Source organism: Rhopilema esculentum, unplaced genomic scaffold, assembly GCF_057945365.1.
Source record: "Rhopilema esculentum isolate cy_ngs unplaced genomic scaffold, ASM5794536v1 HiC_scaffold_33, whole genome shotgun sequence".
In the NCBI taxonomy this organism is placed as follows: Eukaryota; Metazoa; Cnidaria; class Scyphozoa; order Rhizostomeae; family Rhizostomatidae; genus Rhopilema; species Rhopilema esculentum.
The window spans coordinates 98,169-124,584 of NW_028300844.1; the positions used below are offsets into that span (position 1 = coordinate 98,169).

General features: G+C 36.1%; 2 protein-coding genes across 4 annotated transcripts in view; both read left to right on the top strand.

Moving 5' to 3' along the window:
* The window catches only part of LOC135682618 (uncharacterized), a 36,731-nt gene extending 16,525 nt beyond the window's left edge, over positions 1-20,206 (top strand). For 2 of the 3 annotated variants that reach the window (XM_065197582.2, XM_065197584.2), the window contains exons 2-14: positions 4,116-4,263; positions 6,506-6,642; positions 9,419-9,554; positions 11,744-11,839; positions 12,539-12,669; positions 12,858-12,949; positions 13,418-13,502; positions 15,275-15,346; positions 16,112-16,207; positions 16,741-16,860; positions 17,772-17,810; positions 18,527-18,622; positions 19,336-20,206. In XM_065197582.2, coding sequence (XP_065053654.2) covers positions 4,116-4,263; positions 6,506-6,642; positions 9,419-9,554; positions 11,744-11,839; positions 12,539-12,669; positions 12,858-12,949; positions 13,418-13,502; positions 15,275-15,346; positions 16,112-16,207; positions 16,741-16,860; positions 17,772-17,810; positions 18,527-18,622; positions 19,336-19,659 — 1,572 coding nt within the window. In that variant the 3' untranslated portion in view covers positions 19,660-20,206. Of the gene's footprint in view, positions 1-500; positions 1,531-4,115; positions 4,264-6,505; positions 6,643-9,418; positions 9,555-11,743; positions 11,840-12,538; positions 12,670-12,857; positions 12,950-13,417; positions 13,503-15,274; positions 15,347-16,111; positions 16,208-16,740; positions 16,861-17,771; positions 17,811-18,526; positions 18,623-19,335 lie in introns of those variants that run through there. The other variant, XM_065197583.2, reaches the window with a different exon arrangement.
* Positions 20,207-22,610: 2,404 nt separating this feature from the next.
* Positions 22,611-25,834, top strand: LOC135682634 (tetraspanin-31-B; the record flags this gene model as incomplete). Its single annotated transcript, XM_089115481.1, is given in 3 exon segments — positions 22,611-22,914; positions 24,918-25,085; positions 25,619-25,834. Coding segments are annotated over 3 exon segments (453 nt in total), but the record flags the coding sequence as incomplete, so codon positions are not given.
* Positions 25,835-26,416: the final 582 nt, after the last annotated feature.

Genomic DNA, 26,416 nt, shown 5'->3' on the forward strand with positions numbered 1-26,416 from the left:
GGAGGGGCAGTCGGTAGTGGGGGCGCTGAAAAATTTCAAAAATTGGTGACGAGGGTACGCTGTATACAACAATTTCAGATCCATTTTTAAAATAAACAACATAACTTTCATGTAATCCTTGAAACAAATTAACGTATCGGTCTCAGAAACTTTTTCACCTGATTCTCATTCTTCAAAAGGGGCGCACAATTTCCAAAAAAGGGGCGCCAGACTAGCTTCAACTCGTTGAAGGAGGGGCAACTGCCCCGAGTTGCCCCCCCCCCCTTAAATCCGCCACTGGACGAGACAGGGCTTGTGGAAGAAAAAGCTATTTGCATGGTTTTGTGATTTAAACTTTTAATATTGCTAAGATACAGTTAGTTTTCACTTTTTGAAAATTGTTACGGTACAAAACAGTGTAATGGAAAAATGCAGCGAATTCGCATTAATACGTGTATCCAAAACCTCAGTCCTCACAGCGCCGTTCATTTGTGCAACAGACAGGAACTGATTTGACACGGACATTTGCTGTTTCTCTCAAAGACCCTATTGCGCAACGCAACACTATGCATGACATGTTTTGGCTGCAACGTCACCTATCGGCTGTCACTCATATTTTGGCGCAATATCCGATTACCCCCTGTCTGAGGGTCAAGCAAGACAGTATTTGTAGACATCTGATTGCTAAAAAGGCGTTATTGTTTTGGAAGAGCCCGCTTAGATAAATAATGGCTCTGTTCAATGTCCGGTTCGTTTGGTTTCCCATTACATTTTCGTGGTCGAATGTGATTAGCTTCGTGTCCCGAACTAACGCTCAGAATCAAACACTTGCAATGAGACCCAGGCTTACGTTGTTGGCAAAGGGCATTGTTGGAAGCCAAGTTGATTGATAATCATGGTTAGGACTGCACACGTTAGCAAGGTGTAAATAAAGGAGCTGTTATCTCAGATAACCTGTTTTGGTAGTTAAGAGCTCTCGATTGGAAACTGAATGCGATGCGGGAGAAATTTTTGCGCAAAACAAAGCCAGTTCGAATAGTTATTACACAAAATAATCACATTTCTGTGTCTCCTGAGATGCTGTCCGCCGTCTCGACGATACCAGAGGACCTGGAGTCTGAAGGTAAAATATCTGGAGGGAACAATACACGTAAAAGAAATCAGGTGTTTCTAGGACAACGAAAGAAGAGCAAGACGGAACCAGCAATCGTTTTATCACAATACAGGAAGAAACAACGTGATAAGATTGAACAGGCAAAATCGCCACAAACCAATAAGAAATGGTTTCAAAATAAGAAAGTACGCGATTCAACATTCGCCTCGCCAATGATGGCGCGATTTGGAGCTTTTCCCGGCGAAGCTGAGTCTGTGGTGATAGCTGGCACCATCGGATCAATTGCTTCGTTTTCGGGATCGCAGCTCTTCTCCACGATGGTGGACGATGCCGAAAAAGTTGACGTCAACATTTTTAATAACTTTGAGTTCCCAATACGGAACTTGGTCTTCGAGGGTGGCGGCAACAAAGGCATGGCTTACGTCGGGGCTTTACAGGTACCATGACAATTTCTTGTTGACAGACCCTTTTCTGTCATCTCATCATGCTTATTGTTTCCTTGTTTTTAAAAATACATTTCACACCATTTGGAAATTGTTATAAACATTAAAAGCTGTCAGCCGCTTTCTATGCCTGCAACAGGCTGCGAACGCATGGGATTGTGGATCGAGCCCCTTTGGATAATTAGACCAACCTTTTTTAGACGCATTTCATTCGAAATAGTTGCTATGGATTTGTTGACATGCCAATTTGATTAAAAACCTACTTTTTCATATAACTGTTATTCGGCAAATGTATATAGATGTTTCAAATATCTTTCGACTGGTACCGTATATCTTATTAAGACATGATTGATTTTCTAATTTGATAGTTCATTAGGCAATTATGTGTACCCGAGTTAAAATATCTATTCTCCTAGTTGAGTAGGGTTTTTTAACAAATATTGCATATTGCGATTCGATTAAATTCCCCATTAAAATTCAGTGTTAAAATTCAGCGCGACTTCATCCTGAAAGAGAGCTGGCAGTTATTAAATCGTATGTAATTATTGTCTTTATTTGTACGGAAAAGAACGACGGGCACTTAATTATAATTTGCTAATTACCTTAATTTACAATTTCCAGCCAGCCTTTATAGGTGAAGGTGATCCGCATGTAAACAGAACCGAAGTACAAGCAAAAGGTTGAGATTGATCGATGCAGCTATCAGTTTACACAGATCTTGATCTACCCCCATTGGTCTTTGATATGACACCTTTTCGTGTCAAACAAATACACCTTTTTAAATACGATCACACTTTTTAAGAACACCGATACTCAATTTTCCAAAAAAAGAACAGCGTTAGAACAAGGCAGCCTTAGAAAAAAAAACCTTTTTATATATTTCTTTTGTGTTACCAAAAAAGAACAGATTTTATCAGCTAATAAGCCGTGCTACTAGAATTGGCATACAAAACTGCTATTTCGCTGTCTTAGAAGCAGTTGATGGCATGTTAAAATAGCAAAATCAATGCTGAAATAAAAAACATTAAATTATCCAAAAATTAAGAACATCTGGCCTCGGGTGAAATGATCTGGTGCTTATAACATAAGAATGTATCGATACAAGACAAAATGGTTATTCAAATGTGATTTTTTTAAGCATTGTCCAAAGGCATGTAACGACCTTCTCGTGACGTTTTGAAGGAGCTTCAACACTACTGAGTAGACGGAGAAGTAATTTATCGTTCGGGGTTGGCATTAGTTCAAATAAATCACAGTTTCGTCTTACATAAATGAGTGTGATTTTCTCTCTGTTTGATTCATATGACAACGGATAGCATTTTACGTTGTTATTCTAGAATTACCAATTGCTAAGGAGGAGAAATTTAAAATTGGTCAATGGATTTAAGTTAGTTGGATATCAGAATATTTAAATCCTGCTTCTTTGGTGTTTTCAATGGCCTAAAATTGTTTAGTGCAGTGCAGAGCAGTTTTGTTTCCAATTAATCAAACAAAATCTGTTTATATTTGCACATGCTTTTCCACCATATTGAATATTTCGGTACACTCGGATTTACTACCTTTTGTTACTCTCATGCATTCAATTAAAATGCTAGTCGCCAAAGGAAGCTCGTGTGGTGCAAATAATTAACTTTTTTCTATACATCTTATGTTATCGTTGCGAAATGTATCTTTTTCAATCGAATATTTTCTTGCCTCGTGACCAGAAGCATCACCATCGTCTTCATCAATTTATCTGTTATTCAAGAAAGAATCCGTTCTCACAATGATAGTTCCCTTGATTTTATCAAATTCATTTCGATCTCCTTTGCAGAAAGCGAATGTTTTTTAGCTTTATTTGATATTTTCTTTTCTTATATTCGCATTCTCAGTTTTTGTTTGCTTACATTCATGATGTGTACCATTTCTTGTGTAGTGAGAAAACCTTTGCACTTATTGTGCTGACACTGGTGGGCCAATGCACGTTTCAAAACATGCCTTCCTTAAAATATGCGCCATAAAATTCTGTCCTTTGTCATCAATTGTCACTATAACTGATGGGTTCATTGAGCGTCTGTGCTTAACGTTATTCGCTGGATGAAAAGTTCAGAGGCTCTGAAAAGTATTTCATATATGTGAAAAGGGTCTCCGATGCAATTTGGAAAGTAAGGGGCCAGTGCCAAATGAAAGACCCATAGCAAAAGGTTTTGCTAAAATGCTCTTTTGTTTTCCGAAAAAGGGGGCCATAGCTCACCCTGTCGTTTTTTTATTCAAAGTTTTTGATTTTGTGATGGCATCAAGTTCTCGTGCATAGTATTCGCTTTTCTGGCAAATCTAATTTTTCTCAAAGTACTTGAGTGTGGTCTATTGTAGTCTTATGGTTGAATATGGCTATAATTGATGGTTGAAATGAGTTTCGCCACAAGTTGACAAATAATGAATCACCCATGGAAAGTATTTACAAGTGTCTGATATAGTTAATTAGAGTTGGAACTATATTAATGTCCTTTATTAAACGCCACCAAACTACAAGGTTAAACAATTTACTTTTTTCTCTAGTCTTTGTTTGATATGATATATGTATTTAAATCTGCCTACAGGTGTTGGAAGAAGCTGGTATCATGAAAAAAATCAAGCGAGTTGCAGGGTCCAGTGTGGGAGCCATTACTGCTAGCCTCGTTGCCGTTGGTTACACGTCGCAGGATTTAAAAGAGTTTATGGATCAAGATTTACGAAAGGTTTTAGTAGGTAAGTTTCCCGAAAGCAGACACGAACTAAAAATTTGAATAAGACCTGGTTAGTATTAAGTAGACAGGCCATACTGGTTAATGATAAGACGAAGGACGGAATATTTTTAAAGGCTGTTCTGAAACGTTCGTGACATTATAACCTTCACTTGGACGCTCGTTGATTGGCACTTTCTTCTTTTCACACGTGAATGAATTGGCTGATGATATAGCGAAGGACAGAATATTTGTAAAGAGTGTTTTCCTGAAACGTTCATGACCTTATAACCTTCACTTGGACGCTCGTTGGGTGCTTATTCTTTCCTATTAAAAACCCCTCATTAGTAATTAGCCTCAATAACTAATATCAAAATTTCATGGGCACAATTTCAAGTTCAACGACGTGTTTTTGTAAGAAAAGCTGCAATATGCATTGATCATTGACAGGCTGGGTATTTGCATCTTGCTGGTGACTGCACTTTAAAAGTCACCGCAGAATATCAGATATTCAATAAATTTGATTTGATTACCGTTCTACTTATGAAGAAATCTATTGATAATTACTAGTACAAGTAACACCATCAAAGAGTAAATCTGAATACAAATGTATGCTTATGTTGTTTGAGAGCATGGAAACATTCTTAACCAGACGTTGCCAAGAGGAAAGCCCAGTTGTCAATATAATGTAAACAATGATATTTTGTGTAGTCATTAACAACAGAGCTAAATAAATAGAGATTAAGCATACATTTTCAAATGATTATGTTTTCATATAGTTACTTTTACTGTATATAAAGATACTTTGGTACAGATTCTCAGTATTGAGAAATAATAAGGTAGAAACACACAAATTTCAGGGGCTAAGATAAATTCTTTCAAGTATTTCTTCGTGGTGTCCTTTTTCTCCGTAGTCGATGCAGTGCCAAGTTACCGGGGCAAAATATGCTAACTTGGCAACCATTTTTAAAGAATCTTTGCTCACTCAAGATAGTGGATTATTTGTAGCCTGTGCTTGAGACCCCTGGCTTGAGAATAGGGGTCTGGAACCCATAGTAATAGATTTTTATATGTTGCGCTTATGGATAGTCTACACAAAATTTTGGTTATGTATCCTGTTCGAACACAGTTTCCTCATTTCAGTTTTCGTATCGCGGTTTAATGCTTTCATTGGTTGTAATTCTATCCAAATTATGAAAATATTAAAGCTTTGCGGTATTGACAAAAGAAATATTTGAATGCATAGGCAAGCATGTAATCTTGCTCTATGACATCGTTGTATCCGGAGAAATAGCTTTGTTACATAATGTTGCAGCACCAGCACCTTTTGTAGTTTATATGTGAGCCGAAATGAATTGAAACTATCAACAAGGAATGCAGTCAATGTAGGAATTGCTGCTTCAGCAGTTTTATGGACTGCTTAAATCACTTCCAAAATAACTTTGAACACCCAACACTTCGAGCTGTGCTTTTCTATTTTTCATTTGTTTTCTTCAGTGCTACTACATCCGTCCCCCTTTCCCCCAAGAACAATGTTGAAGGTAGAGAAAATATCAAACAAACCATGAGAAAAAGCGTACTCTATAACCCCTTTCTTTTTTCTTTAGTAAATCAACATTGTTTCTAGGGGAAGAGGGGGGTGACTAGATTTGCCTTTGAAAACTGACGCTAGTGTTCCAAGACTTTTTTGACTGTGATTGTACTTCTGATCTCCCTTTGTTTCAGAAAAGATACATAACTTTAGTGCAAGAGGCTAGTTGCAATTACACATTAAACCAGAGCCTCAGACGAAGGGTGGTCGGAGGCACGCTCCTTGCTATTTTTCAAAACAGTAGAACTTTTTTCCAAATATTTTGTTTTGGGTTTTTAATGTCAACCCCCCCCCCCCCACTTTCCATCCTGTTTTGCAGCCCATGTAAACTCCCCCTGATCATGTTTCAATTATTCCAGTATAGTAGAAAGTGGCCTTAAAACCCAGTTTAGCCCTAACGGTAGGAAGGAGTTCTCGGTTCAATGAAGGCCTTGAAAACCACATTATTATTTCGAATTTAGTCACGCAGCCCCCCCCCCCTGAATTCCTGCTCATGGGTTAGATAACTTGATTACTCCTTCTTGGTGGTGAAATGTTTCGTCCCAATTAGTTGATTTTTAAGTTGTGGGTTTTCCCTGTATGATGTGGGTTTTCCCAACTTTCGTGTAATTCTAATTGTAAGGAAGATGAAGTGGACGTAGTTTGTGATGATAATGTATTTTTATCATTTTAACAGATCATCGATGTGGATACTGCAGTCTTTTGCCGAATCTTCTTCAAGGCTTTGGTTGGAATCCTGGTAAAAGACTATTCAAATGGTTTGGTGAGCAACTTCGAGAACGTACCGGAAACGCAGATATTACATTCAAGGAGGTGGGAAGATATCCTTTTTAGCCTACATGATATCATTTTTATTTGCTTTTAATTGCCTGTATGTTAGTTGTTACACCCCTCAATTGAATGTGTGAGAATACCATAGAAAATGTTGTTTGGGTTTTACTAGAAGGATCTTGTGGAACCAACACCAGTTCTTTGATTCTCCTGGCTTCTATGACCTAATGGTTTGTCACGTATCGTTTGTTCAGCGCACTTAGTCTTGTGCAGGAAAAGACGACACCGGAAAGATAGCAAGAGACCTTGACAGTTTCGAGTCAAAAGAGAATGCCTCTCCACTAAAGACAGAGACCCAGTATATGATGAAATGGAGAACGTCAAAGATTTTATCACTAACCCTCTTCGAACTTGATGAGGGGTTCTAATCTAAACTTTTATTGAAGGCCACGCGCCGTGCTACCCTACAGCCTCCTCTCGTGTTAATTCAGCTAAATCCTGATTTACAGAGCTGCCAAGAAATATACGACAAAATAAAGGCGGGAAGAAACTTGCGACATTATCTCATCAGTTGATTTGTCGGCCATTAATACCAGATGGTGTCGTTTTCTGAGATAATGGGCGATCGTGGTGTAATCCCAAAGCATCCAGTTACAATACAGGGGTGAATGAATGGTCGCTATACATTTTAAACGAAGGCGAGGCTTTGAGGTTTTTTTGCCTCGTTAATAAGGATAATCTACTACTCCTGAGAACCCTATCGATTATCTTTAAACAATTTTTTCTGCTTGGCCATTTTTCAATGGATAAATGAGTCATTGGTCACTGCAGGCTGAGTTCAATCTAGATTTTTTGCGGTGTCGGCCTAGAAACTTACTGTAATTTGACTTAAACAATGCTTGACCAAAGATGAAAACTGTCAATACTAAGCAAAAGAATGAATGCAATATAATGTCAGAAGGATGTAAAATCGCTTTATTATGAATGAGTGGAAAAAATGGTAGATGTCAGCTTTGTTTGCTGGAATCTCACTTCGCCCAAAGCCTGCATCTCTTCATTGCCATTAAAGAAGAAAGAAGACCGCAGCTTTAAACTCATCGCTTAACAAATTGTTAAGGTTTACGGATGGTTCTTACGCGGTCACCAGTCCTTTATAGACCCATAGCTGTCATTCACTCACTTACAAAATGATTTAAATCTTCCCAAAATTGATTGGTTTATGCTGTTTGCGTCAGTTCTGTGATTTGATTCAAACATGTTTTGCAGAAAGACCTCTAAAATGAGAATCATAATACAGGTAAAACTAGATACAAAATCATGCATGTGTTTTGTGTCCAAGCAACTTAATCATCGGTGCAACTTTAACCAACTTAATCTTAAGCATCTTTAAGCAACTTAATAGTCGGTACATTGGTCATCCCTAGAGTTTTGTTTTTCATTAGCCATCTAGCAATGTATTTATTCATCCAAAACAAGGAGAAGAACATGGCGGATTTTTTTCAAATTCATAAATTTTTTATCGGTTCTTAAGAAAAGATAGTATCTGAAATACGTTTAAACTAACCGATCATAAATATATTTTCATCTCTATGATGTTTAGTTCTGAGTCATCCATTGATATTTTCCGCATATTTTGCGCCCACGTCACTTAAGGGGTGTTGGTAAAGCCGATATCGATAGTATCTAAAGATTAACCTATGATTCATGTTTTACTCGTGTTTTGTGTATGTATCAAATTGGTTTGTATCTTTACAATGGGCAAAAAATAACGCTGAACAAGGTATCCATGATGTTGATCAGTTTTCAAAGCGTCCCACTCCCGGTAACCCCTCCAACACAAACATTAATTTCAGAAATATCCATACAGATTTCGGCCTATAACTGCATATCTAATTCCTGCTTTTTTTCTATATTGATTTTTTGTTTGAAAACATTCTTCCCGTATATCTTGAATTTGGAACCAAATTTAAATCCAATTTTTGAATTCCAATTGAATTTCGAGTTGTTTTGAGTTCATCTGGAAGTGAGTTCCAGGTTTTCGATCCTCTAGATTATAGTTACAAAAATTGATTGCTCAGATTTTTAGGACTTAGAAAAGGCATCTTATGACAACTAGAAGTCGGCTCTTTAAAAGTATTACACTCAAGCAGGGTAAAGAGAGGTCCCGATATGATGAGTTGTTGAAAAAAATGAATATTGATTTGTCCCAGCATCAGTGTCTAGGCGAGAAAGCAAGGAGCAGCTCTTGTCGGATCTTCACTAACTTTAATATGAAGTGACCAATGCAATATCTATTTGCCTGATTGTGCAATTAAAAGTATCTCGTTCCAGATGATGCTAAAAGCACGTAACTAGCATCACTTTCTTCTTCCCAGTAGCAGTCCTGCATGCACGCTTATTGCATAAATCGATGTGCACTGAATGAGCTGTTGAAGAAATTTACGTTTATTGATTGCTCAGTCTTTGATGTTCCTTTTTTGTGTCTAAACAGAAGATACTCCATCAAATTTAAGCATAGGTGCTTTTGAGGACAAGGTACATCGTCTTTTGTCCCCGTAGCCTGACATCCTTGGCACAGGGGCCGGATAACTGAATAAAAACGAGCCAAGTAGAAATAAGGACCGTCTTCACACATGATGGGGTGCAATTTTGAAGTTCTTATCTCTGCGGCTGTTTTGTGGATGTGTAAAACTAATTATGTTTCTTCGTTTAAAGTTGTTGCTCAAGATTAGCCCACAGTAGTGTATGCAAGGCCATTAGACCATGCTGATACCTGTTTTTCTGTGTTTTGAACTAGCGACTCTCTTTCTTTCCACAGCTTTTGCAAAGGTATGGCAGAGAGCTCTGCATTGTGGTGACAAACCTTAGCCAAATGTCGACAGACTACTTCCATCCAAAGACAACGCCAAACATACCTATCAGAACTGCAGTTCGGATGTCAACTGCCATGCCAGGTAGGTGTCTTTATTATGCAGTTGTCTCCAATTTGAGTGTCACTCAGTTTTCAGTCATTGTGCATCTGCACTAATGTATCCCTAGTCTATCACCCTCACTCATTTTTGAAAGAACCCCAACAAGAAATGCGGATGAGCCTGGCACAGTGCTCGATTTTCCGATTGCAAATCATGATTAATAAATTTATTACATAGTCTTAGCGGAGCAATGAAAGCAACCCCACCTTTTTCACAGCATTTTCACTATTTTACAGGTTCAAAATTAAAATAGAGCAAAACGAAACCCAATCACCCTGAACGTAATCTTCTTTGATGTAAAAACATCACGGGACGGTTGTGTGCCTCTTCCAGTCAGCAGAGAAATCTCGTTTTTGAAATTGAACCTCGTTTTAGTCAAAAAGCGGTTAAATAATGCTTATTGAATGCAGCTAGTGTAAACAGCGGTCTTTCTTGGGTTTTTACGATAGACAAACTCGTCACGGATTATTCAAGTACTGAAACATCGAATTAATCCACGTGCAAACCTCCTGTATAGTGCACGTTGCGCTGACTGAATATTGAGTGCATCATACAAAAGCAAGTCAATTTATTTACTTTTATCAGAAATTGTCTTCTAAAGCAGCTTGCGGTATAGAAAGGAAAACTCTAGGCGCTACTTGTGACAAAAGTTGAATTAATCTTTCAGCTGTTGCTCTATTTGACACAAGTTGCTTTTTTCGAAGAAGTAGCAAATAATCGTAAATGTGTTAAGGCCAGATGTACAAATACTAGCATGATTCGCCTTCGCTTCGATGTAATCAGCTCTCCCCCACAACTAACAGACTTGTTGTGCCGACCTTTGAGATTGTAAATGGATTTTTTTCTCTGCCACCCTCAAGCGTGTGCATCAAGATTATTTTACGTTGTAAGAAAAAGTAGCTCGTAGGTTTTCCTTAATAGTACTTAATTTCAGTGGCGTCACCAGCTCAAAAAAACTGGGGTGGACAAAAACAAATTTTCTCGGCCACGCTCTTCAGAATCTTGGAAAATCGTATTTTAGTATTTTTTATCTATTTTGAAGTTTTTGGACAAGCAGCTTTCTCAAGCAGCATTTTTCGTAACGGTGGCTTTTTTGCATGTGCCCACTCCACCTCGTGGCGACGTCACTGCTTAAAATTGATTCGCGTCGTATCCTCACTGTGTCAGTTTCAAGGTTGCATAGTGTTTCGATGGTACGTCAATATTGTTGGATGGATTTGAGAGCGTGGTGGCACGAGATCAAAGTATCTTATTACTGTGGCCTTAACTTTGCTCTTCGGATAAGGAATTGAAAATCTTATATTTGTTAATTAGTACATGTTTGATTTGCACTCTCGTTTTACATTTGTACTAAATGATTAGCCGGAGGTTACGATGAAAAATACTGTGGTACAAATGTAGAAAAATTCAAGACACGTTTTTCTTACCACACAGTTATATAATCAGCCGTCTTGTGCAGGTCTATCCTTTTCGTGTAGATATAGCAAGACTTACGATGGGCAACAGTTCTTCAGTATGACTTTATTAAACCGAGATTCAGTTTGATATGTTTAATAAAGTCATACATTTTTTTGTAAAATTCAGATAATTTTTACTGAGGCTCGATGTTGTTATTTTTTGGATAATGTGAGGCTACAGTGCTTTTAATGTTGTTCTATCAATTGTTTCAGAACTGGTTTTCCTTCTTTTACATACTATCAATTGTTTCAGAGACCACTAAATAACATTCTTGCATGCTATACTTAGTGGCACGGCTTTTCAGCTGATAAAATCTGCTCTTTTTTGTTGATACAAGAAAAGTATTTCAAAAAACACATTATTTTTCTTCTAAAATTTCCTCTGGGGCTTGACATGCTTTCACTGTTCTTATTTTTTGGGAATATCGAACCTTGGTGTGTCTTATATAGTGTCTTCTTACAAAAAAGAGTGCAGTAATGTAACATTGCCGTTTAGCGAGTACAAGCATGCCTAGGTTGAACGTTTCTGGTGGTGACAGGGAGGTTTCCATCGTCTGGCGGTTGTGTCTGCAATCAGTATAGCCTTTGTTCCAAAGCCTTTGCTAGCCATTAGACAGTACTAGGTACATTTATATCCCAACCATGTTATTGAATGCGTCTCGCGCATGTCAGGTTATTTTTATGCTAATCGTAAGCATCTAATGCATTTTTCAGGGGTGTTCCAGAGTGTAAAATACAAAGTCAATGAAAATACAGATGTTTATGTCGATGGTGGCTTGCTTTGTAACTATCCAATCCACGCCTTTGACGGTAAGTCGAGCTAACCATCCATATATTTCAGGTAATTTTTTTCAACGGATCTTGATGATTTTCGATCAACTAAGGCCTGCTGATGCTTTCAGATTTTAGTACATATGATTCCCTGTGTTATACCAAATTTGGTTGTTGTTGTTGTTGTTGTTGTTGTTGTTGTTGTTGTTGCTGATGTTGTTGTTGTTATTGTTAATGTTGTTGTTGCGTCTTTTCTGTATCCAATGCAGCTGTTTTATGGGAAATTGCAATGCATAATGTGATCAGGTTTCAAAAATTTGCAACTCAATTTTCATATGTAACAAAAACAGGACATATTAATTGAAGTCACTCACTAACATGTAAGGAAGTATAATGGCAAAAACAGTGAAAATGTTTGGTTTATGTGTTTGAGAAGAAAATAGCTAGTCTGTTGTTATCAAACTTTTTGTGAGTTAATTGAACTTATGGCGGAAGGCTACCTACAAATTTTGTAGTTGTTTCAGCATACCGTCACGTACCCTGAATAGCCACAAGAACCAACACTCTGCTACTTTACCTAATCTCTATGTTGTTCAAAATGCTTTAAACTTGTTGGAAAATGTTTCCGCTTTTTTCCACAATTTCTCAGTTTTGTAGTACTCTACTTGATATTCTGCGCTGTTATAGTATACATTACGATTCGCCATCAGACGTCTTTTGATTATTGGTTCATTTTAGGCTGGTGGTTGTCGATGGACCCAGAGGATAGCTTCTTCCAGAAGCTTCAGCCTTTAGAAGATTTTCCTCGCCTTTTTGCAAAATCTGAGCGATTTGGCAAATGGAATAACAAAACGCTTGGAATAATATTGGTGAGTTTCCCAAACACGCTATGTCTTGTATGACCTATTTTACAGAGAAGCTCAACTACCTCCTCATTTGTTTGCCGGAAATTTGATACCCAAAATAAGCAGTCGTCCGGGCTAAGGCATCCTGAACAAAGTTCTCAATTGTTCCGAAACCTCTAGTCCTAACTGAATGCTATCATCTTGAATTTCAGTATTCACACACGGAAACAGAGCTGATGAAGATGATGCTTAAAGCGAGGCAAGGCAATAACCCACCAAAACAACCCAATACAAAGCTATACAGGTGTGCACCTTGAAAATTACTTGCTGTTTTTTGGGATAGATCTCTGCCATTAGACTTGTTATATTACCTTTGTATGGAATTACATTAGGTGGGTTTTGCAGATGAAACCAAATCTCTGAACCTGTAATCAAATATCCTTCACGACCAACAAGGATCAAAATGTGACCTTTTAACTTACAAAAACGCAGGATATGAAAGGTGATTACACCTTTGCTCTAACCACGTTTTCTATATGTAGCACTCAGCCTAACTTGAATCCGTCTCTTGCGCTGGATTTTTTAAGTTCAAATCAACCTAGGTTTCTGGATGAAACCATCAAATCTACATTGATGTCACATTGATATCCGGATGAAGCTACATAAAAACACCAATATATCTGGAATTTATCCTATTACTCGTGTATTTCTTAATCTGTTCATGTTCCGTATGTATGGAATTTTCAATATACTGAGTGATTTTTCTTTAAAGGAAACGGCGAAAAATGAGGATGAAGCAGCAGGCAGCTCAGATGGAACACCAAGCAGTGGTGACTGCTGTGGGAAAATTAATCAAGGTTTGTATGTGACATGAATTTTGATTCCGTCATATGCTATTACTTGCACCAACACAGTCTATATCATCGCCAACCCACCCCCTGACTTACAAAGCAACTCGTGAATAAAAGCTGTGGCAAGTTTCTTCAAGGGTTCAAAAGCACAATGTTGTTTATTTGCCAAAAACAAAAAATATTGGACAGGAGACACAATCGACCAATTCGACTTACGGCCTCGTTTTGGAAATTTCTCCAAATTTAATTATACAACTATTATTAAGCTCAGATTTTGTTTTATCGCAATAGATTTAGGCTGGATACAATTTTTCATTTTGTTTGTGCTTGTAATTTAGATTTTATGGAGAAATGGAGTTTGAAAACTTGCAAGGGATTTGACCGCAAAAATCATTCCGGGTGGAACTTTACCCCCCTAGTCGCCAATCACGGTCAAATCTCTTATAAAATGTTTATCTTTATGTCGTCATAAAATCAATATCGTGATCAATGCCATAATGAAAATTTCCAAGTAGACTAAAATCAATGCTCTTAATCCGAATCTGAGGTTAAAAATTTTGTACAAAAGAATTTGAAGTTATTTTCAAAACGAGGCCGTAAGTCGAATTGGTCTATACACGATACAATGTAAGCATCGAGAAAAGATATTCGTCCCATTTGGCCTCCTTCTAAGATTATCCTAGGCAAAATCTCGAGCCCAAGGTCTGTTTTGAATCTGCTATCTAGATATTTTTGTTAATATTATTATTAAAAGCATCTGTACAATTCGTATTACTGTCTTCCCCAAGGGCTTCGGTGTAGTGAACTAGCTTTTGTCTAGCTGAATTCAAATGTTTGACTGTGGTGAGACGAGTCAATCATAATCCACTATTTACAACATCCTTTAAATTCTTCTTTTCTTATTATACATGTCAGTCAAACAATAAAGTTTAAAAATGTTAATTGTTACAGAATAATATTTTGGAAAGTGCAGTGTGAGTTTTGGTAGGAAAATAGCTCTTTTATTCTTGTTGTTTTTGAAGCAATCAAGAAGGATTGGATTAAAACAACTTTAGAATGTCTAGAACACAGAATAAGAATAACGTAAAAGTCTTGTCTAAACCTGTCATGCAATATAACTTGGTGCTTTTGCGGTGGCTCGCAGTCGGGGGTCCGTTACTTCATGGTGGTCCAACGTTCATGTGTTTTTTTCAAGCAAGCAAATGGTATACATCCATTTCGAGAGAATTTGTTTTATTTTTCAAATGCTTTCAAAAACTGATTGTTAGAATATGTTAATAAGTTGCACAGATTTCTAGAGAAACAGTAATGTCTTTCTATTTCCTGTGATGTATCGAAAAATCCTTTTTTCATTAAAACCAAATGATTGATTTCCTTTGCCGCCATTTTGAAATTGCCCATTATAAGTCATCGCTATAAAGCCAAATAGTATTGAAGTTAATTCGCTGCATAATACGATTTTCTGTCACTCTGAAATCAAGGTATTTCTTATTAAAGCGTTTGTGAATATTCAAAAATTCTTTTAAAAATCAGTTTTTCCACGTTTTATGTAGTTGTAAATGGATATTTTCCCAGGCAAGCTGAATCGGGCTGTTCGACGCTATTTCATTATCTTTTACGCCGTGAGCCGGTTTCCATTGATAAGAGCACAATCTAGTATTAAACGTCACAGGGCGCAGCCACAGTTCCAGCCTTCAGTTGTTTAGGTTTAGTTCGATTGCGGTCTATTATGGAAATAAATAGTTAACTTGACTGGACAGTTTGTTTCTTCTCTTCAGGAACTTCGTGCACTTCATATTGACGATGATGGTGTCATAAGTGAGAAAGAGATGAAAAAACTTTTTGAGACGGTGAGTCGCAAACCCTTTAATTGCTGGATCTATCAAATAAGATAAAATATAAAATTTTTGTTGCTAGCATCTCATTATTTTTTCGTCTTCAACTCTCATCCTGTTATTGTCATACAATTGCCCTAAGTATCGTGGCTTATATTTTGTATAGAAGGAGGCAGGTTTGTCTGAAGCTGGCAAAGGGCGTGTCTCATTTTGACATGGCTACTTCATGTTTTAGAAAGCTAAATGCTAATTCAAATCAACCTAGCAATGTTTGTATATGTTATAGAATTTAATGGAATTTTTTCTTTGATATGCTCTACATTTTTCTAAAATTGACGGACAAATATTCATGACATGACTCATCACGGACAAATCTAACCAATTTCTGACAGAATAGTCCTAGGTCGTCCCCGATCAAATGTCCTATTTTGCACAGTTTGTTTTGCACAGCATGTCAAGACAAGTTTTTTTTTACCTGTACAATTATATAGCGCATTCATTTTTTATTCGTAGTTTATATTTTTCCTCAATTTTTGAATTTAATTTGGCGGTTAGTAAGGTAGAAATCAAATATTTAATGTCACGTGGGGGGAATGGCATTTCATCGGGTGCTATAGGGGAGAAGAGAAAAGACAGTATATATAAATGTCCACGGTTTTAAGGAAGCTGAAGAATGGTTAGCTTGAAAAGCTTAGTGAGGCATTCTTGTCGTGCGTTGTAGTTTATCAATGTTTTCTTTTTAGGCGTCCCCACTTATGTTCAGTGTTCTTTTCTTTTCAGGCCTCCGATTTCACAGAAGAAGATAAATTTCTCTTATTTGAAAGCATTGACTATTCGTCAGCATTTGAACAATTAGATAAAGATGGAGATGGAGAGGTAAAAAATTATTCGAGATGATTTTTCCTTGTGGAAACCAGTCCTCTAATGTTCATTAGTGAGCTGACAACCTATTAGACAATCTGGTCTCTTTGAGAATACTTTGGCTATCTCAGCATATAATTAGAGCAAGAGAAAACCTAGTTTAGACAGTTTAGACAATAATTTGAATCATGACGTTCGGCATAAGGCTTGGAGAAATCTACTGTGATTTGGGTGCCAGTACCTTCTCGTTGTATTTCAAAGCGACATTTTTTACTAATTACTAAGCCACAGAAATCGCCAGTATAAAACTAGCGTGAAAATAGTAATGGTCTAAGGTGATGCATCGATTAGAAACAAAATAAGAAATAATTCGTTGTTCCGTATGTGACCTTGTCGGCTTTCTTCATCTCTGCTCACGAATGCTAAAAACTTTTTTTAAAAATTCTTGTCTCCCATAAACCAGCATTATATGCAATGACTTATTTCTGTGCAATGATTTGATGCCATTTTTGGCAGAAAGGATTAATTCTCCGTCAAATATTTTTTAGATCACCTTCCAAGAGTTGCTATCATTCTTAGAGAGGAAAGGCGTTGGTATCCAGACACGGTTTCTTGGTTACTGTAGAAAGGAAATAACGCACTTAACCGATTTCATTTCAACCCTACAGGTGATTCCTTTGCTTCAATTTTACCTGCAGAAAATTTGATTTTGTAAATTCATAACAGCAATAGTATTTTCAGAGATAAGAAAAAATAAAAGGAGCGTGAAGCGTAGAATTGGAGCAAACAGACACATTTTATTGCTGATTTGCCTAGGGAAGAGTTGCTAGCTGCCCATTAATTTCCTTTATTTTTCAATTATATAACTTAAAATATCTTTAAGACTTCCAGTTCTATCCTTTCACACCCTTGTAGTTTGTACCCCTATTTATTGCTCAGGAGAAAGTCCTAAAGTGTGGCTTCATATAAAAAGATGATTTAAGAATCTTTAATTTGGGGTACGCAACCTGTAAGAATACATTGATGAATATGGAAAATCAGTTATATATGCTGATAATTGGATGAGATATGGCCAATGAAAGATTTGGAATTTGCTAACGGAATACTTTTGTTCTGGCTTGGTTCATAAAGTCATAAACAGAGGGGACCAAAGTACAGTGATTCGATGAGAAAAGACCTTGTATTTATGTGACTATATCTCAGCCAGTTTCTAACACATTAAGTTGATGTCGCAATTCAACAAATATTTCGCAAAGCTCTTTCAGGTTGTACGATCCAAGTTAAAAATTTTTTGCAAATATATTTTTATGACGTCATCATTTTCATTAGATTATTCCAGCTATCTTTGTCTGTACTTTGAGCTTCATGGTTATTGAATAAAAGATTATTGAATGAAGTGCCATTGAAAAGGATAGTAAAATAAGGAAAGAGGGACCGATATTGATTTTCAGGAAATATTGATCCCAAAAGAATGTATTTTTAGTGCCCTGTTGATAGTATCAGCAGATTTCTGCTAAACAGTGTAAAAAATTTACTCTTGACTGCAAATTGTGATATAATTGTATACATCTCCTTACAGGATGCACTTTCAATTAACGTGAAGAGAAATTATGTTGATGTGAGTTTAATATACTGGTTTTTCTTTTAATGTTAAATTTGACCATCAAGTTTGGTTTTGCCCCAGGGCCTCCAAAACCTCTCCACGGCCTTGCGGCTTTGTATAAATTTTTTCAAAAGTCCTTACAGACAACCAAAGGAGCCAGGGTATCAAGCAACCTCTAAAACTCAAGTGATTCATTTTGGCCATTTCTTGGCTTTGTTTCCTTTGATTTAAATATCTATAAAATATGTTTCATAGAAACTCATATCTATTGCTGTTCTAATACTAAGAAAATCAGTCCCAGGACACGATGACGTTCTCTATTTTGTGCTTTTGGGAAATTAGCCTAATTAACGATATGCGCTAATAACTTGCTTTCATCTCTAACCTAACCATTCTGACAAATTTATTTTCCTTACGCTAACAATTCTACGTAATATCTTTTTTCCAAAATAGTCCAAAACTGATGCCAAGGCGCATTTTCTCGTCTTTTTATTTTGTGCCTGGGGCTACCAAGATTAATTTGCCACCCCGATTTTCCAACTATTGGAGTTCACCAACCCTCTACTTTCAGATAATTATGTTATTTTACGTAGATGTAAAAATTCAATTTAAATCTCTGGTCTATAAGGAGAATTTGAGTATTCATTATATGATTATATTGAGTTCCTTACGACTTATTTGGGCCCCCCTTTTAAGTAGATCTTTCAAAATGTTCACTTACATTTCCTTAGGATCGAGATATTGAGAGAACCATTGGCATTGACACAGATTACATTGAAACACAAGATTACGAGCTGGAAGCAGAAGATAAAGAATTCCTCATCGAGGTCTGTTTCTCATAGCTACAATCCTGGCCAAAAATTATTGAACTGGCTGGCAAATTGTAGTCTTTTTGAAAAAATGCGCTCCCCCCCCCCCCCCCCCACAGTCAATGTTGATATGCTTGTTTCTACTCATTTCGAAAGCTGGTACTTTGGTATTTTCCAGAAAACCAACATTGCTTTAGGGGTGGGGGGTTTTGATAATATTATTGGGGTTAAGTTGCAATTTTAATGGGTTTTTTCTCTAGTCCACTAACCTTTTGGCCAGAATTGTAGGTTCTAATAGAACCAGACTTTCTTTTATAATGACATCTGTTACATATCCTCTTTTATTATTCTCATATCACTTACGGAACTTTAACTTCACAGTACTTCAAGACATTTGGCATAAATGGACCATTCTTACATAGTCTCAACCCTCTCAATGCGATTAAACTAATGGTTTAAATGGCTTATTTGCAAATACATCCGACCATGCTATATTGGCCACCAATGAAGCTCTAAAAGTCGTATAATCAAAGTTTGTTCAAAGTGAAGAAAAGATGCGGTTTAGAATTTTTAAAACCTAGAGCAGACAGTTGAGACTTGAAGATTTTTTCATTTTTACTAAACTTCAATCTTGACAACATGTCTGTATATCTCATGCATGCAAGTGTGTATATCGCAATAGGCTTAATAGTGTGGGATACAGTTCTTTTTTAATTGAAAATTTTTTTTAGACTGGGGCGAGAGCAACAAGAGCTTTTTTGAGAGATTTTGCAAAGAAGCACCCCGAATGCAGGCGCCGAAGGAGTGCCATGCTGTCAAAACAGTTCTTTGACTCTGCATTTGAAGGTTCGACTGAAAATGAGGTAATCAACAACAACCTGACCAATGAGATTGACCGAAGAAATGGTATTGAAAGTACAAGTACTGCGATATCGTTTTTATCATCAGACTCAGATATTCCAAAATATGGTCACCAAGAGTCACCACAACTGCTCAGACGAAGACTTGACTTGGAAGAAGAGTTTGACTTTGGCATACCAGGTGCTTATAGGTGATAAAGGAGGAAATAAATTCCTTTTGTAAAAGTACCTTGTTTTAGGGATTTGGTCTGTTTTGGAAAAGCCTCCTTATTAGTGACAGATATATCCGACTGGTAAAAAATGGCCTCAACGGGATGGACGTATAACAATTTCGTCAAACCTCAACGGGATCGTACTCATTGCGCCTATGAAAAAACGAACCAGCAAAAGAGTTTTTTAATATAAACATCACTTTTCTAAACAATAATTTTTATGCTCATGAATTTTTATTTCATATCAATCAATGAAGAGTTCAAACAATGTCGTTGCTGCCATTTTTGTCGCATATTTGCAATGAGATTTCGTGACAGAAACTGTCGATGAATTTAGCAAAAGACAACTTAACTGCTACAGGTAAAGCATTCTGTGGCTTCATAACAGAGTCGAGACTCAGTTTTTATATTTGTACAGTCAAGTTTCATAAACTTGCGTGTTGTATAAAGAGTAAAAATACATTGATATGTGTTTGTAATTAGAGAAAATGTAAAAAAGTTTTCCCCTTATATGATGCTGTTTGAACATAGACCTTGTATATTCTCTGTTTTTGTTTCACTGATTATTAGCAGAGTCACAAAAACATCACGGCCCACGCCGCTGGCCGGAGGAAGGTTGTAGAAACAAAAAGGAAATAGAGGAAGGTGACCAAAACTTTGGAAACTGGAGGAAGTTGAAGAAATCGTATTCCCTTTTAGCTTTCAAAATGCAAACAGGCAAAATTAAAAAATTCAAATAATATTTCTAGACCTGTTTTTTATATTGAATGTGTTTGCAGAAATCCTTTGCACTGTCACATTTAGGAATAAACTTTTTATAATTTATATGCCTATGCCTATTGCCTAATAATTTATATTAAGTTACAACACACTTTTGTTGTTAATTTACATAAGTATGAAACTTTACATCTGTCTCAACAGATATCTATAGTTATACAAAAGCTGTGATTTTTTAGAAATGTTTTGGAAAAGAGTTGCAAGGGAAGAGATCAAGAGTAGTTAAGTAACCCAAATTTGCTGATCACATCCGTTTTCAACCCATTAAAAATGAGAAAAGTTTCGTTTCGTAGTAAGATTTGCTTGACGGGGGGAAGGTTGACAGTTTTTTTGCACTCTGGTTATTAGTAAGGTATCTTGTTTACAGGTTTAGGGCTCATTAGCAAGAAAAAATTTTGGCCCCTTTTATAATATCCCCCTTAAATGGAAAGTGTTGGTTGTAAGCGAATGACTTGTATGCTAATAATTATCATTCGATGGCTTGGATAAAGATAATTTCGTCGGTAGTCTAGAAATATTTGCTAGTAATTTGGAAGTAGTATTTGCAAGCGTTAGCCAGCGATCGTCTCATCGTGAGTATTAATACGTTGCCAAATGAAATGTCAACAAATTCATAGGTATAAGGTTTTTCAGAAGGCAATAGGATCCAAAGTATTTTGAGAAGTATCTAAAAAGCATTTTTTCAGATATCCAAATTTGATTAGATGTCACATGCCCTCGTGTGCTTTCATTTGAAGATACCCCCAAACGATCTTTCCAGTTAAGGGACATTTTTTCATCCCATTGTCTGTAGGTTATATAACCTTGGTAATCTGTTTGTTAGTGTACATCGTAAGCATGATAATTTGCTTTCTAACAAAATGACTGTGACAGATTTTACAAAGTCATTCTCATTATATCGAGCAATATACTCGTTAGGTATAATGAAGCAAATTATTCGAAATTTCAATAGGTGACATAATTTGAGGATGCCCCTTCCGTATATTTCTTGGGATGGAAATAAAATATATACGGTTTTTGAATAAGAGAATCTTGCCAATACGATTCTGCATTGAATAAGAACTCTAAAATTAATTCTTGGTTGCTACCGAGAAGCTTATCTAGAAAGAACCAGCGCTTTTTAGAGGATAATTAAGCTACCAATGAATTATCTGTCAGTATTAAATAGCGACGTTTAGAGAAAACTGAAGTCTATTTATACGATCCGTTGAATTAGGTTAGAGAAAACTGGTATTTGATACTACTTAACCATTTTGATGCTTGTCACAAGTAAAGGCAGAAATGAAATTATAACTAGAATGTCACAAAGAAATGGTTCACTGCTGACAATTATTTTGCCCTTCAAGGAGCATTTAGCAAAAACATTTATGTCTTCGCGATCAGAGCTAGTAGTGTAGGAGATAAGCAACACGAATGCGTAAAATCGTCCTTTTAGAGGCCTTGGCTCCTACACTATAGGTAGATTGTGCCAAATCACAAACAAAGATAACGAATAGGATTGGACCTTAAACAGATCCTTGTGGCACACCCTTGTTTGCACTACTAATAAGTTAATTTTTCCCGTTGACTTCGGTGTACTGGTTCCTTCTGCTAAGATGGCTAGCAAACCAGTCACATTTTACTCCTAAACCCGTAACGTCAAGGAAGACGCTAATACTATTGAGGTTTTGATAGAAAACTCGAGCAACTCTAGTTTGGCACAAGTAAAAAAGGCCCCCTATTTGAAAGTTTTAATAACCGAGTCAGTTTAGTTAGTGCCAAAAATGGACTCTCAAGATTTAATCGGGCATGTTAGATATTAGTTATTGTGCAAAGCACTGATAGTTTGCGATTTCTCGACAGAGACCGGGAAATATGGCGATCGATAACGACATAATATATAAAGGCCTATATGAGCTAATGCTATTCCCAAACACTGCCTTCTCTATTTTCTTGAGGAACTTGAAAAGAGGTTGAAGGGATTTTTCGGACCTTATTACTCGATATCTGGCGAGTTCTTGTCTATGATAGGCCCAGCTCTGAAAGCCTGTTCAATGTTTGCAAGTCTCGGATTTAGGTGCCCATGTTTTGAATGGCACACGTCTGAGAAGCATGGTGAATGGTGATGCCGCAACAACTACCAGCGAAACTACGCAGTATTTACATGTTTTTAACAGTATGGACAGCAACAACAACACGTTCAGGACTTTTCGCGATTGGGTTCCATAGAAGGATGGTTCGATGAATTAGAAGTCGATGCACAGTTTTATTTGATAAAAATCAAGAGATCAAATAAAAAGTTGTGCAAAAAGAAGGATATTGTATCAGTTAATGGCGTTATGATAGCCACAAGATAAGAGCTTTGGTTTTTTTAAGTCTACAGAGGCTGTGTTTTTGTTGACGTGAAATAATTATGGCAGGCCGATATCTGTCATACACATGTCTGCGCTGCTGCCTTTATGGGCTGAATATGATTTATTTGGTGAGTACGAAGTACAAGAAACAATAATTCAACTGAAATTTTATTGTTTTTATTTTGCTCTGTCAAGGAAAGGAAATTTAACTTATTGAATTTAAGCTTGGAAGAATCAGTATGATTCCTATAACAACTACAAATTCAAAGAGTGTTTCCCAATTCACAGGTGTGATCAGCAGTTCAAATTCGTTGAAATCAACTAGCCAAATAGATTATTGTGAACAAAACATAATCCCTGAATTTATTTTTCGTGAGAGAGAGGACACGTCTCAGATTTCTAACCGCATCCTCAATCAATATTATATAATCGATGACGATATGAAAATTGAGACAAAAAATGCTGCGGCATATAGATTTAAAAAAGTGATTATTTGATTGCGAACCTATTGATAATTTAAGCATATTTTTTCAAAAAACTTAGTCATTCATCATAATCAATGATGAACAAACGTGAAATCTTAAACATTATTCAGGTTAATCATAATTTTTACCTACAACCAGAGTTTTTGGTGTGCCTTGATTGTCTCATTATTCACAGATAAATCCAATAAAATATTTAACTTGCGTGTGGTACTTCATCCAAAATAATGATAATATAGTTAGCAAATAAATTGAGTACCAGAATAAAACTAAATAATTATTTTATTTTCATTCTGGTACTCAATTTATTTATTAACTAATTATCATTATTCCCAGATAGTTTAAAAGCCAAAGGACATTAAGTACATGTAATCTTAAGTTTATTTTTTCTTTATGATTTCTCTCTGACAATTGAATGTAAGTTTTATAATACTGAATTGTGCACATTTTGCTGTTAATTCAAGTGTTAATTGTGAACATATTGAATTCATTCATTCATGTTCATATTATTTCTAAGTGCTTTTTCTTGGGATAATTTGCATGAAACTTTGATGCTCAAGTAGCCTTGCAAAAATTCATTTGAAAAATTTGTTTTTTGTCTTTTATGTCTTAACTTGGCAGTTTAATCTCTTTCTAATCAAGGAGGGAGATGTTAAATTTATGTTTCCTTGGCTATTAGAACAGTGTCACACAGAAGTTTGTAAAATTGTAGATACCCTGAAATATTAGGAACAATGTAGATAATGTGTTAAGGGTCTAGCTCAAAAAGCAAATTTAATTATTTATTTTCTGTAAAAGCCCTTTACACAATTAATGATTTCGGAACTTCAGTCATCATATCATTATTCTTGGCTGCTTCATTGTAATCCATGATTAATTTTGAGAAGGCTATGGTTCAAGTGAAATTTTACCCTTTTAAAATTTTTTAAACAGCTGTTTATCTACTCAATATTGAGCTTTTTTGTAAGGTCTGTATTTTTTACTTATTTAATTAAAAGTGAGACACCATTTGAGGCTAAGCTATCAAGCCATCTAATTGTAACTGACCAGTTAGAAATAATAGTACGCAATTGCAAACATCTAGACACAAGTATGTAAACCAACCTATCCACCTAGTATACCATTTATCAATCTAGAAATGGCAATCATTTTTAGGATCAACAAGCTTATGATTTCAAGTTAGGTGGCTAAAAGTGTAGTTCTCCGTATTTTAAGGTTAGGTAAATATAGTGTTCACCTCGAACTTGGGCTGGGTGTTGTATCTTTTTGCATTTCTGATGATTGTTACATGCAAAAAATTCTTTATGAGAGATGACTTGCAAGGGGATAATAAAAAGGTTGGATCCCCCCCCCCCAAGGTGTAGTAAATTTAGCATTTGGCATATGGGAGATCAAAAGTAAATATAGACCAAAACCAACTTTAAAAAAATTGGATAAACATGAAGACCAGTTTCAAAAGTACATTTATAATTCAAAATTTTTCTACATGATGATGAGAGAGCACACACATATTAATATCCAGAATTTGATTTATTTTGAAGCCCTAAGATTGATTCAATTTTTTCTTATTCCTAGGTCTTATAGGCATTAAAACTACCCCTAGATATAAATGAACCTTGAACTGAATTTTTTTTATATTTTCATTGCAGATCTTGGCTCTAATTATAATAACACTCCCCGTTTACTTCAAAGTGAATGCATTGCTGACAAGTTGGCCAATAAATGGTGGAATCATAGCTGCAGGTGTTTTTCTGTTGCTGGTTGCTCTTGCTGGGCTATATGGATCATGGAGGCAGAACCAGATTATTCTCTTTTTTGTATCCTTTTCTCTGAATTTAAAGAAACCTCTTTTTTATTAAGCCAAATCATTATGCTACCAATTTCATGAAATTGCATTGAATATAAACTTGCCCATGTTTAAGTATTTTAACTAACCTCCAACTTTTATTTATAGTGGGCCCTGTTGTAAAAAATTGAACTTTAACTCGATTAGTACAGGCTACCCACTTTAAAAAATATCTATTATTATCATTGTTATTCATTCAGTGGTAAAATAATTATTTTTGTGGAATAAGGTAGCTCTTGAACTTAAAAGTTAACAAAGGAATGTGCATATAAATTTAGAGAGCCAAATATTGTTTTTAATGAATTTTGTCCTTATTGTCAATTACATTTTATTAAGCTGTTTCTGCAATGAAAATTCAGTTACCTATCTGATCCTGATTCTGTGACTGTCTCATTTCAAAGATTTAAAATGAGAAATGAAACTGGAACAGGAAGTAAAATTATTTACTGTGGATTACTGCAAATGACTGTTCCAACACTTATTGTCCTTAACATTTATCAATAGTATATGGTAATCCTTGTCATTCTGTTCATACTTCTATTTGCGTTTTCGCTTGCTGCCTTGGGTATTACAGCAACCCAACAAAAAAAGGTTCTTGCTACAGGATGGTATAATTCTCAGACTTCAACTAAAGCCAACTTGCAAAAGTATCTTGATTGTTGTGGCTTTGATAACAAAACACAAACAACTGGAAGCCTAGGACACCCACCATGTAATGAGGTAAGATTCATTGTGTATGCTAAAGCTTTTTGCACCAACTACTTCAACCTGAAAGAGCCACAATACTAAAACATAGGTGTCCAATGGCTATGTACGAAGAAGATGTCTGGTACGTAATATGAGCTCAGTAAAGAGTGGTAGCAAGAAGGATTTGGCTTTTTTGTGAAACTTTTTATAAAGAAAAAATATCAGAATACAGGCCCTGTATTACAGGGTCTTGGTGAGAATTTATTTATTTTAATTTACAGTAAAAGCACTATCAAAACCAGTGGGGGCTTATTTATTTTTTCACTTCTAGAGGGAGGCTTATTTTAAGGGGGCCTATTTGAGAGGATGTCTTGTTAATCATTAAAAATAGAACATATTATAAAATTGCCACAATACTCTGGGATTTCTTCGAAAGAATCAACGTCAGTATTCTCTTGGCTTATGATCTCATCATCATCACATATGTCGAAAGACCGACTCAATGTGCCTGTTTTCTTTGTTTGACATCAGGGGCTAAAGTGGAGGTCTTATTAGAGAGGGGGGCTTATATCAAATTTTGGCATCGGAATGGGGCTTAATAGAGAGCAGGCTTAA